Genomic DNA, 20,557 nt, shown 5'->3' with positions numbered 1-20,557 from the left:
CCTGCTGAGCTAAGCAAAACACTGAAGTCAGTTCCTCTCTGTGACTCCCCACGTTCATTCTGTTCCTCTTTTTCTGTATCTTCATAACGGTTCCAGTTGGAAAATAACTTTCTTCTTGAATAGCATTTCAATTCTTCCTTCTCTTCTTCCTGTCGTGATTCGGTATCATCATCCTCCGCTACCTGTGACATTTAAATGGACAGCTAAGCCATTGCAACTCAACAGCAGTTTGTTCTGTATTTAAACTATCATTCATACAAACAACTCCAACCACTGCAATAAAACCCAGAAAGATAAATTTACCTGGATCCCCATCAACATTTTAGATCAGGTGCTACTATCTTCCTGAAGTATAGGTAATTCATAAATAGTGTATGTAATTAAAAGCACCTAGTGAAGCTCCAGCTCTTACAGGGCTCAAGCAGTCACACTGATGCCAGTTCCACTGCTTTCCCTCCCATTCTGGAAACCCATAATGTATAGCTTCCTTCCTAAAACTGGTAATGGGTAGGGAGTGGAACTAAGAATTTAATCCCAGTATCTCTGTCCAAGTGTTGCAGTGATATAGATGATAACTGAAAAAGCTGATGATTATAGAGCAGAACAGGAAAAGATAACAAATTCTGTAGAGAAAAATCTTGGGAATGGTTCTGTACAGAAGAATTTCCATAATAACCAACTACAGTGTCTTACATCAAGTAATATGGAATAATTAATCAAATTAATTTCCTTCATGAAAGTCATTTAATGGAAATAGACATGAAAAAATTAAATAGGCTAGCAGTCAAGTTACTAGCCTAACCTCTTAAAAAGCTCTAGGGTCAAAAAGAGAATTCATTGCAGAGTCAACTTAAAATACAAGTGAAATAGGCATTTGCCACAAGTACTCAACAGCTGTTGAAAACTCTCCCATTTTGAACCCTCTATATATGCAGTTCTCCCAGAGCTGGGGGTTTAGCTCGAATAAAAGTTAGTTCTGAAGCAGAAATATTTGCTTCCTGGAGGAAGGAGCACTCAACAAGCAAGAAGACAATTGAGACCAATCAGAAAAGTTCTGTACAAGATATTTTCTGCAAAGGCTTAAAAAGTTCTGAAGAGCTGGAGTAAAGGAGCTGAGAAAGAGGTTCCCACCAGGGTGGCTCCCAAACATTCCTGCTGACAGCTCCACTCTCTTTTCTCTCTTTACTCCATCTCTCCTTTCAAACCAGAGTGTATTGAAGCCATAGGATTAAATTTTGCTGTCCCAACAATAAGTACGTTCTTCATGTCAAGAACAGCGAAATTCCAAGTTAATCTACACTACTGTAAAGTTTAAAGTCATCTCCATTCAGTGTAAACTAATTTCAAAAGCAAGAAACCTTTCAGTAAGTCACTATATACCCATAAGCCAAAACACCCTTACAGCTTCCCATCAGATACTGGCTTTAAGGAGAACTTTGGCTTTTATAGTTTAAACCAAATGTAATCCTGAAATAAATGTGAAAAGAAACCATTTATGTTTAAACAAGGCCCCTGTAAGTGAAAAGCTGCAACATCTTGTGCAGAAACATTAACAAATCTCTAGTAGTTACTGTGTTTCCAAAACTACATTAGGGTTTGGGGTTTTTAAGCATGCACTGCGAATGTTCATACTGGTACAACATTGAACAACCCGGTGAAAACAACTGCACAAAGCCACTATCAGGAACAAATCACTATCACTTGTCTAATTTGTTTTAGAATCAACAAGTTACTTTCACAGAAAGGATGCAGAGCAATGCAGCACGTTTTAAACTGATTTCAGAAATCCATTGCAAAGAAGCTCTGGAGTCCTCAGCATAAGAATGACATGTACCTGTTGGAGCTGGTCCACAGAAGGGCCACCAAGATGATCAGAGGGCTGAAGCACCTCTCCTATGAGGAAAGGCTGAGAGAGCTGGGGTTGTTAAGCCTGGAGAAGAGGAGGCTCCAGGGAGACCTTATTTCAGCCTTCCAATACCTGAAGGGGGCTTATCAAAAAGAGGGAGACTGTTTTTTACATGGGCAGACAGTGATAGGACAAGTTTTAAACTGAAGAAGGGTAGGTTTATATTAGATGTTAGGAACAAATTCTTTACCCAGAGGATAGTGAGGCACTGGAAGAGGTTGCCCAGAGAAGCTGTGGCTGCCCCATCCCTGGAAGTGTTCAAGGCCAGGCTGGGAAGGGTTTTGAGCAACCTGGTCTAGTGGGTGGTATCCCTGCCCATGATGGGGGGTTGGAACTTCATGTTCTTAACAGTCCCTTCCAACCCAAGACGTTTTATGATTCTATAATCCCTGGAGGTATTTAAAAGAGGTATAGATGTGGGGCCTAGGGACGTGGTTTAGTGGTGGTCTTGGCAGTGTTTGGTTAATAGTTGGACTTGATGATCTCAAGAGTCTTTCCAATCTAAATGATTTCACGATTCTGTGATTGTGAGAGTTTGGATTCTCCTGTGTTTGATGTCTTAAAAATGACTACCCAGAATATCATAAAAGTAGCAAAATCAGAACTAGAACAATGACTTCCCAAGAAAAATAATCCACCAAACTTCATAAGCAAGCTTCTTTCAGCATTGTTTGAGAGATTTGGTTAAGAACAGCATGAAGGAATGGTAAAATCACTGAAGAGATTAAAAGCTGTCATAATTACACAAACATACTCCCAGTTGTCAAACAGCTGACTAGAAGAAAAATATTCTGTGCATTCTCACTGGTTCTGTGCAATTTTTAGGCAAATTCTCTTTTCTTTCTATTCATCAGATAAATAGATGGGTGTTGTGGATAAACGGTTGGTTGTGTGGATGAAGTCACAACTATATTACTGGAAACCGATGCAGAACAATAATTTCTACACAAAGGCCAAATCCACTTACATCCAGATAAAAATAAACTTAACTTCTTTTCTGTTCTTCTCTGTGAATTGAATGATTTCCTATAATCCAGCAAACCTAGTGAAATTCAGTGCTCAAAATAACTTGGAGCTGATAGGATTCACAAGACAAAGCAAGAATAGTGCTACACACATAGATCAGTTTTACACTTTACTTTTGTTTTTAAGAAAAGATCACAATCACCTTAGGCAACTATGACACTATCTATAATTGCTTATTATAGACCTGTTTGAAGAATTCACCATTTTCAGCTGTCAACATAAACAAATCAGGAGTACCACTTTCTTATTTTAACAAGCTTCCAGTAAACTAATATGGTTTCAAATGTTTACTCTTAAACTGGACTAAATTCTTTTCCACATTCTGTTATTAGCTATGTTATACAGTGCACCTCAAAGAAATTTCATTTCTTAGAAGTAAAATAGTTAACTTCAAGAAATAAACTACAAATTCTCAGGAACATTAATAGCAGTTATGCAGCCTGGTTGCCCAAGTACTGTCCTGAGGCTTACTGTTGAAACGAATAAACTTCAAATACAAATCTGCTTCATTTCCAATAAATATTTAATGGAAAATTTTACATGATGCACTGCCATGCTACAAGATAAAACTGCAAACAATCACTTTTGAATATTCAACATTCAATCAACTTAAAGATGTGTATTAACCCTTAAAATTATCAAATACATTATAAAACTCTGATCAGTGAAACTTCAGACAATAATTTGCTTCTACCATCTCACATGAGACAGCTACCATCTAAAGTAACAACCTCAGAAACAAACAAGCATACACTTTAATTACCTTCCTCTTAGCTGCCTATTCAGCTACACTATATACTGCTACCATGGTCATCCCACTCTACTGAAAATGAGTCTTAATCAGTACAGAGCAAACATTTGTCCTACACCTAATGAAATCAAACAACTGCCCTCCTGCCACATCCTCAAATAACAGATGATACAAGCTGAAACAAATTCTAGAAGCCAACTCAAATATAACCTTTAAAACAGTATTACTTATGTAAGGGAAAAACTTAAGCCTTTAAACAGTACTGAACTATATCTACACATTATTGCTTAGTGCTATAACGCACCATGATACCACAAGAAGGTATAATATCTATCTGCTGTGCCTCTGTTTCAGGTAGGATTACGTGCATTATCATTTGCACATTGCACTGAAATTTTGAAAGTGGGGAAAGTGCAAAAGCCCAGGTAAATGAAACCTGGAAACTTTCAGACTATTTTGCATATCAGAAGAACAAAAAAAGTATACACAGTATTTTGCCTAAACACTATGGCGCTCAAACAACAGTGAAAGAGCCAAGCTCCCTTTCAGAGGAACTTGCAAGATTTAGTCTTTTGCCAAACAACGCATTTTTATCCTTTACCAGAGCTTATGACTCCACTTTTCTTCTAAAGAAAAGCTAAGTGAATAGCACAAATGACCCCAATCTACAATTTACCACAGCAAAAGGATACTTTAGTACACTATTTTTACCTACATCTTTAGAGACTGTATGGTATTGAGAAAATACTGGAAAACGTGGTCTTTAATTCAACTTTTCTTACATATGAGAACATGTTGATGCACACAGTTCAGGAATTAAGGTGTTAAAATGAAGTAAACATTGTTCTGAACAGGTAATTTCCCCTGGGGTCATCCTTCTGCACTTCCCTGGAACTCTGAGTGGTTCGGATCAAACCAAGGCTGAAGTATCCAGTGGAGAAAGTGCAACAGTGACCTCTTAAATCCCCCTTCAATTACTCAACTGCTCCTCACTGTAAGTGCAGTCACTCATAGCATGTTAAGCATATATGTCTAAGCATTCAACAAGAATTGTTGAGCTCACAGCCCTTTAAAAAAACCCCTGAAAGTGCATTAAAAGTCAGAGTTTTCATTAAGACTTTCTAAAACTGTATTTATTACCCTTAGGAAGCCACAGGAGCTAAGGCTTATAGCCCTTTTCCTGTTCAATTCTGATAACTCTGTAAGAAAAATTCAGAACACTTCAGTACTTAGAATATCCTACAGTAACATAAACATCATATGTTCAGCTTACCTCACCTCGGGCCAACTGCCCTTCCCCATTATGTAGGTGTCATGCATTTATTAGATTTCTGTTATTTATTTTGTAGTATCTCTCAATTCTCTTGCCAAGAATGTCACTTTACAGCATGTATGAAAACACAGTTTGAGCTTTTTTTATCTGTTAGAAAGAGCATAGCTATTTCTCTCCTTCACTGCCTTCCAAAATTATCTTTAGAAACTCTTCAGAATTACATTGATCAAATGCTACTTTCTTCCTTTGTTACTTAACCTCTGTATTACTCTTCTGAGTATTCCAACACATTCATATTTCCTTAATCTTTTCCATTCTTTATTAGGGACACTTACCTACAATACCCCAGACACCTTATATACCCACTCAGAGTCCACAATAAATAGCCAGCCACTGCCACATGTGAACACTGCATGTTCACAGACAGTGATAACCACTGCCTACTCCCTACATTTGCTGTTCTCATAACAAGCAACAGCACATATCAATTCCTTGAGTAAACTTCTGTCTTGATTCCCTCTTCCCTTCCTAGAAACTGCTGTACAGCTATGGTCAAGTGCAAGGACATTTCTGCTTATCTGTATCAATCCCAATTTCTCTTCTCATCAGGGGAAAAGACTAGCAAGACAAAATGAAAATATCCTGTGGGTTGAATAGACTATCTGCTGCATCATGAGTGGCACATATCTTTTTCTCATTTATATTTAAAATAGTAAGGTCAAATTTTTACGGATAGAATTTGTAAGTCACAGGGTCAAAAAACCACATATAATTAACCAACAAAGGAGTTCATAATCTCTACACTTTAAATTGTTTCACAGAACAAAAGTCTGTATATGGAGGCTTGTATGCATGTCAATAAGTAAGGCAGTTTGGCTGGTATTGACTACTGATATCAACTGTTCCTCTAGGCAGACAAAAGTGAAAATGTGAAAGACTTACAGTTACACTTTAATAACTCAAACTGCTCTTGGAAAGACATACTAGCTTTTAATTTAATAGTTCAAAGTTATTGATGGTGTAATCAAACAGGAGAAATGTGATTACACCAGGAATTATCTTAGCACATTATAAATACAATGCAATCTCAAAAATATTTCCTTTTTTAGCAAAAGTGTTCATTAAATGCACTTTATTTACACTTAAATCCAGAAAGGTACAGGAGAATCCCCTGATGGCATAATTTACATAATCACTATGATTGATAGGCTTGTACCTTAAGATAGTTATATATAGTATAATAACCTTTAAAAGAGTTGTTCCTATTTTACACATTTACCTAATTACAACCCCTAGACATATGTCCCTCTTCTCTTCTTGTAAGTAATTACTTGACAAAGGAATACATCATCTGGTTTATTGTGGTGGAAATTCATTTGGACTTTCTAAAATATGAACTGTACGGTAGAGAAAAACAGAATATATTTAGAACTATGGCAAATTAAAGCAGAACTGCATTTTTAAATTAGTGGTATTATTTTACAAAAGACAAAATACTAGTGCAGTTTTATCAATACTGATGCAAGTTTGTAGGTGTTTAGAATCAAGATGTCCTTATCCGCAAGAAATAATACAGAACTCCATGAAGTTACCTAGACAGATAGCTGGAATTCAATGATAGATTTTGAAATGCAATTCAGAATTATATGGACAAGGACGAATCTTGTTTCAAAAACAACAATAGAATTAAAGTAATAGCAAAAGTGAATTTACAAGATAAACATGTCTGTCAGTATATTGCATACAACTCTGCTGTCTGGGAAAATCCCATGAAGTATGCCAACACATTGTTCAGTCTACCTAGGAATATTAATGATAAATTTCTGTACTGAGAAAAATGAGCAAGTTAGAACAATATAAAAAGGGCAGTATGAAGTAAGAGCAAAATACAATCTCATAAACTATTCTTATTTAGTACTCTTAATCCAGATTTTAGAAAAGTAAACAAAAGATAACCTTTGTAAATTTCCCTGAAAAATAAGATTTTCCCAACGCAGTGATATCATAAGATACCACTTCTTTCAGAGACAGAAAAGAATATTTTGTAATAACACTCAGGAACAGCTGCCAAAAACTGAGCTGTTAGCTTATCTGTAGTGCATTGTTTTCAAGAGATATCATATTCACATGTCTGATCATAACAACAGTGAAAAAGTAAAAATAACAATCTTGTCCACCAAACTATTTTGCTTCAAAGTTCTTGCTTATTCTATCTAGAAAACACAAATAATTGAAATGGATTAAAAACTTTAAATGAAAAAGACTATTTTCTCATTACTGTTTAACTTGAACAAACCCCCCACCTCTTAAAATATACTTTGTACTCTGTAGAGTTATAACATGATCAAGCACCAGGACTACAAGTTGTACTTCACCTTTCTCACAAACCATTATTAATATTTCCACAAGCTATAGCCATATTCTGTACAAATCTTACACCTCACTGAACTGGAACTAGAGCTTCTATTAGGAGCTAAATTTCTCCCTTAGATTCACTGAGACAGGTGAAAAAAAAAAAAACCCACAGGCAAACAGCTTGGTTATTTTGTTTGCAACTACTGATTTAAATCGCAGACTATCTTCCCTTTCAAAGAACTAGAAAACAATCCATAAGTCCTGATGCTCACTTTTCACTGCCCTCTCAGAAATACCTCCATGACCTGCTAGTACACAATTAGCTGCATGGTCCTTCAAGTGAGTGCCTTACGGGACAAAATCTAATACACGCTGCTCAAGTTTTGTATTGCAACTTTTAGAGACCTCGTTTGAAACCTGTTGACTCTCAGATAAATTAAACTTAATAACCATGCAGTGTACGTTACGAAGACATGGGGCTTGGTTAAGCAAAAACTGCATATTTCAAGACGTTGCTCATTAGATACAGAATTTCCCAAACTACAGAACCACTAGCTAAAATTTCACTTCACTCATTTAGATTAAAACTCCAAACTGAAGGATATTTGATGGGGTATGTTGTGATACAAATTCAGCACTCATTCTGTACTAATTGCAAAACTCAGTAAAGAATCAACAAGTTGCATTAACTGTAGAAGTAATGCTTTGCCTTCCTTCACCAAGGCTGAGCCATGCTGCAAACAAAGAGTCTGTAGGAAGTTTGTCCAGCTGCTGTCTATAGATAAAGAGACTTTTGATTTTCTAAACTTGCCAAGCTAATGCATTTCCATCAACAGACAACCAACCATATTTTTTCTTTAATTCACTGGAAATCATTATATGAAAGTTACCAGCAGCTATGCAACTCAGGCAATTTATACAAAATTGTCATGTGGACCTGCACAAAACCTGGCAGCTTCATTACTTTCAAATTTAAAGTAACTTTAGAAAGCTGACTTTTTTTCTTCCAAACATCAGTCAAAAATAAGAGTGCAAACAAAATAGGAGCCTCTGTCTTGACAGAAATAACAGGTTTCAATAAAACCTTACAAAGTAAGTATATTGTCACAAAGGTTATAGCATTTTCAGTAAGATTACCGATTGTTCCTATGTATAGACTGTATTTGGCAAAACTCAGAAGTTTTATATATGGCATACATATGGCTCCACATATGTGAATGCTGTATTACACTTAGTATCCTAGATTGGTTAAGGAAATCTTCTAGAGAAAGTTATTTGTTCTTACCAAATCTGCTGTTCCTAAGCAGAAGTGCCCTGAGCTGCACTACAGATTGACTGTATCCTGAAATTGATTCAATTCTTATGTGTTAATGGCAAAGTGTTATAGACTAATCCAAGCTGAAAGGGATTGCAAAAGGTTATCTTGTCCAACCACCTACTCAAAAGAAGGTCAAAACTGAAATCAGACTGGGCAGGTTGTAGCTTTGTCCACTCACAGCTTGAAAACCTCCAATAGTATACCTAATTCTTAGCATTTCATTTTGCTGTTTTATTCTAGCACTTCTAAAATTGCAAAGGCAGTCTTATTAACACCTTTAACAATAACTTGTAAAGAACACACGAGGAATTCTGTAACATCACGGAATCAAAGTGTATTGAGGCTAAATATCCACCTCAACAGTTAAATAAGAGACTTTTTGAAGGATATTGCTATTTTACTGGTCTTCCTGAGTCAATGGGTAAGACAGTCTCTCTCAATAAAGGTATCTGATATAAACTGAGACATACTGAAAGGCTTTGTACTTCTGCAACCATATCAGTGATGATGTAAAAGCATGACTAATTATGTAAAAAGCTCATTCAAAGCAGCCACCTGCAGAACAGAGACAAAACCGAGTCTTGATCCTAACTCACAAAGGTTATTTCTAAAACTTGGAACAAAGGTTGCTTTACAGAGCAAGGTTTAGAGAAGACCTCAGCTATACTGAAAAGTCTAATGTTTATTTAATAACCCCTACAAGCACACAGCTTTAGGACAAAGCCAACACAAATCCAGGGACTCTACCAAGAATCAAAACCAACATGTTGAAGAAGCTTCAGGGTTTCTCATGCAAGGAGAAATATGTGACAAAGTTTCTCAACAGATCCATTTTTTTGCCACAGCGAAAATAGAAAAATAAACAAACAACCCTCCCGAAACAACCTCTCGAAAGATTTCTTGCTGTGCTATATTACAAATGAAAGGAGTCCTCCAAAACTTACATTTCAATAACAACATAACTATTCCTTATCTTCAGATTCAAAAATGTTTGATAATATATAGTAACAAGTTAAAAGTTTGGGGGTTTTTAAATGCATCTATTTGGTAAAAGAGAAAGCACATAGGAGTAAGACATTATTTTTCTATGGATTTCAAAACATGAAAATAGCTTAGTGATATTCACTCACACTGTTCTATTTTCAATTGGCATAGCATTAAAGAAGAAAAAATTCTGAAAGACATCAAACAACAGTATTCTCTGAAATTGTATACCCCAACTGCCAGAAACATAATCAATCATTTTCTTCTCTTTTCTACTCCTAACCTTCTGCTGGCTTAAGTTCCTTTATCGGTTCACAGCAGAATCAGACATGCAAAAATAATGATTAGATAGGCTGAAAGCATGTCATAAAACATGGGAACTGGGAAGTAGGTCTTTCCTTCCTATCTGGCAACAGTTATCTGCTAGACCGGCTCAGTGTACGGGTAAGCCATATCCTTGGCTTTAATTTCCTGCAATGTTAAGCTTTTCTAAAGTAAATTTTGTTTTGTCTTTCCACTAAAGACTTATAGATTCTCCATTACTATTCCTGCTTCACATAAGACATGTGGATATAGAGGTGCTCTTCATCAAACTCACATAGTTAAGAAAAAAAATGCTTTGCTACAAATATTTATGTTCATTGATAAAATTTTTAACATAAACTTCAGAACATTTGCCATTTGCGACTGCTTTTAGTCCCCTTTTGCAGTTAAGGTTTTAAGACAGTCACTAAACTGTGTAAGGCATCATTTTAGAGGTTCTATATACAAGTACTGATGTTTGGTTCATGGTGGGAAATTCTATCTTGAATTTAAATTAAAACCTCCAACACCTGTCACTTTTTCAGATCAACTATCACATAATCATAGCATATTGCAAACAAATAAATATTGAGATAATTAAAATTAAAGCTGCAAAAGGAGACACCCTATCAATATGAAACCCTATAAAGATGCTATATAAAGAAATTCCAGTGGACAGCATTTTGTTTTCCTCCTCCCTTTCACTATGTCTGCAACACTGTAAGCAGCATAGCCCCTAAGATTTTCATCCCTCATTACTAATATATTGCCATTTCATAAATATAATTTCACATGCTACCAAAAAACCTCACATCTCTACTACCCTTCTATCAACAAATTGTCAGATCCAGCCATTATGCATTCTTGAAATTAAGTTGCATTATTACATTTATGGTGTGGCACGATGAAGCAGTAAGACTTGAGTTACTAACTGCCTTGTTTGACAATATTTTCAGAAAGGAGGGTCAAAAACGGGTAATTTTTAGGACCAACAGACAGTCATATAGTAAATCAATGAACAAGTTATATAAAAGACACTAAGGATAAAAAGCAGACTGTCTGACAGGCAAACAAAATGCATAGCTATAAAGCTGAATGCAAAAACCACATACCAAGAAAAAAAACAGGCGGGATACAGATATATTGAATGACACCAATTATAAAAAGAATTGAGTCACACTTAACAAAATAACCACACTTACAGCAATTCTATATCAAAAAGATACTATCCTTGATGCCCAGGGTTTTAAACAGCATTTCTTAGACCAATACTACAATTAACATTTTTCTTTATACGGTGGAAAACCAGAAAACATACAGAGAGTACTAACTACCCACTTGACAAACAAACACCAAACCCTTTCTTTCTCCCTGTCTTTTCAATTATGTGAGGAACATATGGGCTGATCCATTTTCATAAATGCCTGCAAACCAGTCAACATCAGTGATGCGAGGAAAGTGGAAATGAGTAAAACAGTAATTCATCAAGGATATGCTTCCAAATTTAAGACATTGCAATCCCTGCTTCACAGTCAAGGCAGCATTTCCCTGACAGTATACCTGAGCGGTGCAAAAAAAGCAGCCACTTATACCCTCCATTATCAACTTCCTCACAAAAGTCAGCCCCTTCCTAGCACAAACTCAGCTAAAAAGGAACAAATCAGCTGGAATTCTCTTGGGCACCATGCAATGTGTTGTCCCATTATGCAGCAAATTACTGCCAAACATCTGATTTGTGGTGGGTTTGCCTCCAAAGGTGAGAGTGTCGAATCCATATGCACTGTCATTTAAAATACAGCTGTATTATGGACAATGTGTCTCTATGATGCTCCTCCAAAACAAAAGGCAGCAACACACCACACAGCCCATTTTCAAGCTTTTCCAGTAGTATAGCTCAAAGGTGGTATAAGTAGTAGTATAGTTCCCAGAGCAGCATGTTCTCCAACTGCTATACTACAGTTTGAGTATTAATGATGACTATGTTTGTGGATTCTGTTTATATATAAAAATATCAATATAACACAAATAAAAGATGTAGAGACATCACATTGTCTTGACTCAGGTAAGCCAGAAGCAGAACTTTTAATCACCAAAGTGTGACAGGCACTTGGTCTCGAAGCAGTACACCTTTGACAGAAATATAAAACTTTAACCAGCAAAAATAGTTCTGTTTGTCCTGAAATGACCTGAGAATCGATGGGGACTGGGGCATAAGAGAGGGGATTGCCAAAACAAAGTATCTCAAAGAGACAGTGTAAATCAATACAATCCACATTTATTCAGCTACCGCAGAACTAAAGTATTTTATCCAGAAAGTGGAAAGAAGTTCAATTCCCTTCTCTGCACGAATGCATTTCAAGTTGCATCTCCCACTTTCCATGAGAACACAGTGACTCTACATACTCTGAAGTGTGAGATCTAACCTGTTTTCTCAGCCAGACCTATTTTACTTTGTATTGCACCTGGACACTCCAAGTAGGAGAACTCAAGAAGCTGGTGGCCTGTGTGCCTTGTAGATGCCTAATCACCACACACACAAAAGAAAAAAGAAAAAAAAAAAAAGTAACACTTCACATCATTCTGTCTTTCATTCTTGCTCTCTTTATGACAATATCATGTTTTTACATAAAGCACAAAGGGACTGAAAAAAAGGAATTGAGGGAAATTCAGAGAAAAACTATTTCAAGTTCAATGGCAGGTCACTTAGCTGAGAGGTGAAAAAAAACCAAACTTGACTGCACTTTGTATTTGAAACTGGGAAGAAAACATCACAGTTTGAACTTGTTCCTTTTTTCCACATTCTCCAAATCTTTTGCCTCATTACTCATTGCAGACTGAAACTTTTTCATTGTGTACTCTCTGTATCCAAAAAAGGCTCTGTGTCCACTGCCTCCCTTTTTACAAAAAAGCATCAGTGCTAATGGCTCTGTAACATTATGCACAAGCTGTTTCCAACGCAAATTGGTAGATGCAAAGATGATTCTGCTATATATTTTGAGAAAGAGTTGAAAATAATACATTACCTTATTATTAGATTTTTTTTCTGCATCAAAATGGCATTTTCAGTGGCTAATAAAGGATACAATAAGGCAAGAAAATAAACAATTATTGATAAACTCATCAATCTGTTTCGCTGTCTCACTGAAAATAATTAAACTATTTTTCATTATACCTTCTCCTTCAGGGTTTCACATAATTTAGAAAAGATTTTTTTCCCCTTCCAATTATTCAACAGAAAATTAGCATTTGTAAGTCACTTAATTGCAATTCTTGGCAGCCAGCTTAAACAAGCCAGTATAGATGTTTGCAAATCCTTTTGGTTTTATGCTCTATTTTTTTTCTAGACCACACCTAATGAAATACAGAGACCAAAAAAAAACCTTAATATTTAATATTTTGTGTATTGCACTTTCTGATTTGTCAACAATATTAATAAAATTAAATAGTAGTGCTAAACACTAAATCTATTTCATCATTACAATGACACATACTATAGTAAGTTAAAAATTATTTCTATAAAAGTATTAATGGAGATGAGGTGACACGTTTGTATGTTCACAGTCTTTTCATATTGGCATAGTGACCTATTGATGAATTTGTAGTAAGCCTTCAGTGAGTTTTCAGCATTGCTTCTCATAAACAGGAACAATTTATTTCTTTATTGCTCACCTAGACATCAGAGCTCTGTCAGTAAAAGTTCAAGTTTCTATTATAAACCATTTTTTCAGCTTGAGGGAAAAAGAAAAAAGCTAAAGCTTTTTTTTTTTCCTTTAGACTAAGGAAGGAAGAGCCTCAACAAAGGTTCTTTCATGAAAAGAAAAAAAATATCCCTGAAAAGAGTAATCCTCTTCACTAGTTTGCTCTACTGGTGACCTTTAGAAAGATCTACCAAAGCTAAAGAGAAGCTTAATTAGCAGAAAGGGCAGCTGAGAGAGCAGGTAGCATGAAGAAAAAAGCTTTTAGTCTTTATTGTACAGGATGAGAATTTTTGAAAGAGGGATGAAATCCTAAGACTGCTTCATAAATGTTGGATACTGGAACTCATCACTCTGCGTTAGCGAAAGATAGAATTATCCAAGAGAGACATCCTATTCTGAAAACAATGTTTTGCCTAACAGGAATGGTGCTCTAGTTAAAGGGAAAAACATCTCATGAAGTACACAAGAAAGAGACTTATTCTTGAAGTTTCTACATAAAATTATGACCGCTCCAATGATCACTAAGTATGGTTCTAGAAGTTGTTTTAATGCCTTGAATAGCAAAAAGTATTTCTCTCGCCTTGATTTTTAAAACGTGTTATGGGCAATTCAAAGAGATTAGTTATGTGACTGTGAACTGGTGTGAACTATCGTCCTCTACGATACGTAACTTGTAGATAAAGAGTATAACCAAAGTTTCCTCTCCAAAAAGCATCACTGCACTTGCAGAATACCAATCTCAAATAACAAAAGAAAAAGTCTAGATCCCGAGTTCTTATGTTCGCACCTATTTACAGCTGAAGAAAAAACATGACTCATATCTACACATAACATCAGTAAAAAGCCTACCATTAAACAAGGCTTAAATAATTCTATATGAACAGAACAAAACTTACCCTGTGCTCATGAAAACTCCACTTCTGTGTATTACATCTCCATGTTTATTCTATGAGTATCGGCCTCTTGAGAGGATGTCTTTTCGTATCTAAACCATCTTCATTAAATTGTTTTATAACTACACCAGAGTGGTATACTATCACAGATGTTTTCAAATATCTGTCTTTGCATTCACTGAAAAAAACCCCTTTGTTATTTGTATACCAAATTTGAAAGCAAATTACTGCAGACATTTTAGAGATCACCACTCGAAGCCCAGACACCCCTCCCTCACTGACCTTCAACTTTTTTTGGAAGAGGGTGGAGGGGGAAATCCTCTGAAAGATATTTTTCTAAATAGCCTTAAAGAATGTGCTTCCCTAAATCCAACGCACAGCATAAGGTAGTGAAGAATCATTGTCCAAGATCCTCAATGCCCTAATGCCATATTTAAAAAACCAAGATGTTAAAATGTAATTTTATTTTGCCATTGATCTAGAGTATAATTTTAAAAAGTAAGAGCTACCACACGATGCTCTGACCCTGAACTTTACACTACTGTGAGGAAGCTCTAAGAATCACTTAGAACTTTCTGAAAGTGCAAACACATCCAACCTACCAATAAGGTAAAGGAAGACTGGGCTGTACCTGTTGGGATACACTACAATCCCAGGATTTTATGTGCCTATTACACCTTTACGTGCTACAGTTTGCACTGGTTGCCAGACTTAGGTGCATACAGACCAATAACTGCAGGAGAATTTTGTATCCATTTTGCAGTGGATGTTGAGCTACAGACAGCACTCAACTGGTCAACAGCTTCAGCTGTGACTCCATCAGGAGTGAAACCAATTTGAGTTCACCAATATTACACTCAACTGTAACTCACAAGGCAATTTTGCACCAAAAAAACCCTTCCTTGACAGTAACTCAAACTAAGACAAAGATACACGCCAAAAATACTGAAGGAACTAATTTTTCTCATTAGCACAATTCATTTTTTTAATTTTACCTCTACAAAAACATTCTGAGAGTTTTAACATCCTTGCTAACAATGAGGTTGAAGGGGAAGAAAAAGAAATACGGAGGTTTGGATCATTTGAGCATCTGTTACAAATTAACGGGAACATAATAGGCCAGTAAAGTCAGCAATGCGGCATAATGTGAATAATACAGCCTGAAACAGAATACTGGGGGGAAAAAAACCTCAAACCAAAACCAAAACCAAAACCAAACAAACCAAAACACCAAAAACCTTAATTTGGCAAGCAATCAGAAAAAGCTCAAGGCCTCATAACACGTCAGTGACAGAGCAGTTGTCTAGGAAGAGCTGTGGCCTAGAATCTTTACTCAGTTCTCTACAAGGCAAAGATCCCGGCTATTCCAGGGTTAAAGAGAGAGAATGTACAGTCTGTAACTGTAGAATTATCCTCAGGGAAAAGAGAAGCAGGAATAGAAATAGGTGCTCGAGGCAAGTTTCTTACACACTCCAGAAGATTTATGAGTTTTACCAGCAAGATGTATTACTAAGTCTACCTGCCAAAGAGTTAAAGTCTTATTTACAAAAATAAAACAAACAAACGAACTCATAAACCACTCCAACCCCCCTATAGCCACATAAAAGTACTGAGGAATTGCATACATGAAAAAGAACAGTGAGAAACGGACCATCCTCTATGCCTTACCATAGAACACTGAATCACACAGGCTTGAAATCCTCCGATTATGAAACTGAGTAAGAAATATTCCTCCATACTTTTTATAAGGCTCTAAATCACCACTGAACCAATAATCAGCAATTTTTTGTTTCTTTACAATATAGGGAAACCTGACAGCTACAAAGGCTGTGCAGAACTATTAGACTGGCTGGGAACAGAGCTCCTGAAACTACCCAGTTACTTTTATGAGGAAAAGAGCACGGCACTGCATGAAATAATTTTTAATCAAATTACATCACTTCTACAAATTTGTTTATTCTTCAGCAGAAATACCTACTACCTACACTTTATATATCCAAACAAACTCCTGTATTATGTTCTCTAGGACCAAACACATCCCAGTAGCACAAGAAGATTTTTAGCTCAGAATTACAGCATTCCCTTCCTACAAGTAACTTTACTTCTGAGTTCTGTTTGGAAGAAATACCCAGGAGCACGTCCTAATAATTCACACGTTTGAATTTCACACACTGTGCTGTACATTCGAGAAACACTATGAGATGAGAAAAACATTCCCAGCCTGTGACATGCACACATCTTTACTCTCCATCATATAATTCCGGCCCTTTCCAAGCTCAAGGAAGCGCGGCTGGGCCATCCAGCACGGGAGCAGCCAGCAGGTGGGCTGCCTGCACCACCTACTGGTCTCTTACAGCATTGGTTCATCGCCCTGGATGGACGGATGGATGGGTGGATGGATGGATTCTTAAATGCGTAGTTTTAGTCCTATCCGAAATTCTAAAATCTTCAGTTAAATATGATGGGAAGTTCTCCAATATTCAAAATATTACCATTTCATATTTCATCTGAATAATATCCACTCCATTTTATTGGGTAATTAAATCTAAATAAGAGAAGGATTGAAAGTTGTGTTTCACATGATTAACAAAATATGCAGCTGCTAAAGTTATTTCTTTAAGCTAGAAAATATTTGGGATAACTTGTTTGAAAGTTACCAAATTACTACCCCAGAGACTTGAGGGGAAAATGAGGAACAAAAGCACTTAAGTAGGCAAGGACAGAAAAGCACAGCCATCCAAAATATAAAAAAACCTCAAGCTCTTTCCAAGGAAGTAACAGGGAGTCAGACATGAAGGTGCTATGCAGCAATGGTGCTGCATGTTCGCCTGTGTAATGGCATGCTTTTGGTACAAGTGTCTCAGGTTAAATTAGCAGGAAAGTTGGTAAAATACAATGAAGGAATAACAATAAATTTCACTAAACCATTCTACACTAAACAATTAGGGATTATTACAAAACATTGCAGTCCCCAGCACTGTGAAAAACAGGTTCCTCTGTTGTCTAGAAACTGAAAAGAATAAATTAACTTTCATTGTATAAAAAGCATTTCTCTTTTTCCATCACACAGACAGCCTTGAAAAAATACAAGAAAAATAGGACTGTGACAAGTGGTTACACATCAGCTCTAGTGAGTAGGCTCAGTAACCTTCACCTTACATATTTTTCTGTACTGATCTCCATGTACTTCCTACACAATCCATTACACAAGCTATCTACCCTTTCAGTCACAATTTTTATTCTCAAGGCCTGAATTAAACCTCCTGATTCTTAACAATGTTTTTCTTCTTGTCCTGCCTAAAATGGACCCGTTTACAGCAACCTTTCTATTTAATGGAACATTGCTACATAGGCCTGTTCAAAGTGTCCTCTTTGCCAGATAGAGGAAAAAAAGAAGAAAAAAAAAGGAAGAAAAAACAAAACAAAAACAAACAAACAAACAAACAAAAAACCCAATCAAAAAGAACCAGGTTTTTGAGCCTGTCCTAGGTCATATCTTCAAGACTTCATACCTTTCTTCATTGCTTCCCTCTAAACTTTCCCAGCTGGTCCAAATCTTGCCAGAATAGAACCAGTTCTTCAGTGTGATTGCATTGCTAATTGATACCTTCTCTTCCATTAAACTGACAGTTTCCTTCTATAAAATTGCAGTTTAATCAGTCACACACCTTTATAGATTTTTCCTATGTAAATGTAGTTGTATCATATTTGACCTTGAATTACACCTTAGTGCAGGCTGTTTCTCCCATTTGTTGAGACTGTGTTCTGTGCTCCACCCTCCTGCCAGTTTAGCACGATCTGCAAATTTTAACACGGTATATTTTAATCCTTCATCAGAATTATTAATAGAAACACTGAACATGAGCAGATACAGAATGAAGCCTTGCAGAATTCTGTTTAACAAACACCAGCTTGACACTGAACCATCAGAGCAGATAAACTCCTGAGAAGGGAAGCTCTTCACACCTCATTAGTAATTAAGTACAGCTCACAAACTGATGCACATTAATTTAAGTAAGGGGTTTTTTAGTTGCTTTTGAGAACATTAATTTAAAATGTCAAAAGATTTATTGTCTTCAAGATCTAGAAATCTATTCTTCTATCTGCACAAGTTGTGTTACAGTGTTCCAAAGGAAATCAAACATATCTGCATTTGAAAAATGCAAGCTTTTTTTACTGTGCCTGTGAACTGCTTTTTGCAGTTGCTTAGAATGTAAAGACTTAGCTCATACTCATTAGAAAAAAATTATCTAATGCTGACAGCATTAGATGTTCTCTTAGATCAGTTCTATATGTGCGTGGCCCACAAGAATGAAGATATAATAAACACTAAATAAATATGATATCTTGAAACTAACCATACCTAAGAAAAACTGCACCAAAATCCATCTGTTAACCTCCATTCTTCAAAAATAAAACATTTACTGCAATCAGTGCCCCAAACCAGAAAAGGAACATTGAAACAGACCTGCCAATTCCACCAGCACTGAAGTAGTCATTACATGCACACTCAGTAAATAACTGAATAGAAAGTTTAAAAAATACTTCATAAATTGCAAACATAATAAACATAAAGGACAATGGAAAATCTCCTTAAACAACCCACAAATGAATGTGGTCAAGGACCACCAAAATAAAACCCATTGCCACATCCACAGTTTCAGAAAGTTGTTTCTGTTTTAATATGTTGTATCTCATAGAGAGAGCAATTCTAATATTCTGACAGTATGTAAAATTCTGAGCAAGTTAGAGGAGTTAGACTAAAAGTGAGAGATTATATTGGGCTAATGTCAACTGGACCTTTTACTTTAGGCATTATAATTCCACATTTTACTAAAAATGAGTGATTGCAACGGTGTTTTATTCATTTAACATAGCACAGATGAGCTAAAGCAGACTGAAACAACGGAAAATTATTCAAGATGACAGATCTACAAAGAAATCTGCCATTTGGTAAACCAGCTGGTCATAATTAGACAAACTCATTTTTGAAGGGAGGACACAAAATCTTCAGTAATCAAGCCAGTTAAACCAACAAGCACACTAGTTACAAAAAGACAGCAGGTGGAAGATCCTTTTCCCTCTTAACCAGGAATAAAAACACTTGTCCTCACATTCTCTAAACCAATTCCATGTTTGAGAGAGGCAGCTTCTTGTTTCAAGTGCAGAGCTGGGAGTTACTCAGAAAGCCACCTCCTTAAGAGCTGACAGAAATCATGAAAACTTTCATCCCTAAGATCCTCATCCACAGCTGTATGTACCATGCAGGGTATGATGTCAATTATTTATAAACAAACAGCACCCTGATCTCCTTCTACAATAGCACACAGCCAAGGTGTGAAGAACTGACTCAGCAGGTACTGGGTCTTCACAGGCTTTGCAAGTAACACAGCTGATCATCCATGACTAAAACCGAAGAATTACAGGACTCTTATAATGGTGTAAAGCATGTAATGTGGTGTCCCATCTTCAAGTGTCCACACAAAACTGAGAACCGAATGTGCCACCATGACACGTTTTTCTCCCTGTCGTACAGGTCAGAAATAATGTCCACCCGTAGCTTCAAACACAAGCTTAGGAACAATTAGATTAAAACGTCCAAACTGCAAAATTTTAAGATCAACAGTGGTTTTAAATGAACACAATTGACTAAGAAATATAGCTGCCAAAATATTACGCAATTTTGTGCAAATTTCTATTTCACTGAAAAAAAAAATTTTAGAGAAGATTTCAGCTTCTCAGTACACAGTGAGGAAAGCAAATGTGGTAATACCATCACAGTCCTTGTATTATTACCCAGCTTTCCAGGTTTACCATTCACACATCACCACTTCAAAAGATTTGCCCCCTGTTACTGAAAGACAGTGGGGTCTTCTCTCACACAAACCGCTTACTCTGGGCCAAGCACCCTCTCACTGAGGTGGTGCACTCAGGTAATGCAAGTCACCTTGCTGAACAGAGAGAACACCAAGGAACTTGGAACAGAAGGTGGTAACTCCCTGTCAGATAAGAGCTGGCCACACAGATGAAAGAAGGAGGTCCTGCCTGCT

The 20,557-nt window shown here is 36.4% G+C and overlaps 2 protein-coding genes across 7 annotated transcripts in view; one reads left to right on the top strand and one right to left on the bottom strand.

The window, feature by feature from the left end:
- The window catches only part of CHRM5 (cholinergic receptor muscarinic 5), a 62,764-nt gene that overhangs the window by 28,960 nt on the left and 13,247 nt on the right, over positions 1-20,557 (top strand). Inside the window, exon 2 of one of the 6 annotated variants that reach the window (XM_027708792.1) lies at positions 4,538-4,677. The exons of the other annotated variants lie outside the window; for them this stretch is intronic. The gene's annotated coding sequence lies outside the window, so the exon portion shown is untranslated. The remainder of the gene's footprint in view (positions 1-4,537; positions 4,678-20,557) is intronic. 6 annotated transcript variants of the gene reach the window in all.
- The window catches only part of AVEN (apoptosis and caspase activation inhibitor), a 104,381-nt gene that overhangs the window by 81,524 nt on the left and 2,300 nt on the right, over positions 1-20,557 (bottom strand). The window contains exon 2 of the mRNA XM_027708842.1: positions 2-182. Within this exon, the coding sequence (XP_027564643.1) occupies positions 2-182 (181 nt within the window). The remainder of the gene's footprint in view (position 1; positions 183-20,557) is intronic.

Source organism: Neopelma chrysocephalum, unplaced genomic scaffold (genome assembly GCF_003984885.1).
Source record: "Neopelma chrysocephalum unplaced genomic scaffold, ASM398488v2 Primary Assembly neopelma1_24, whole genome shotgun sequence".
In the NCBI taxonomy this organism is placed as follows: Eukaryota; Metazoa; Chordata; class Aves; order Passeriformes; family Pipridae; genus Neopelma; species Neopelma chrysocephalum.
This window is presented reverse-complemented; position numbering and strand designations above follow the sequence as displayed.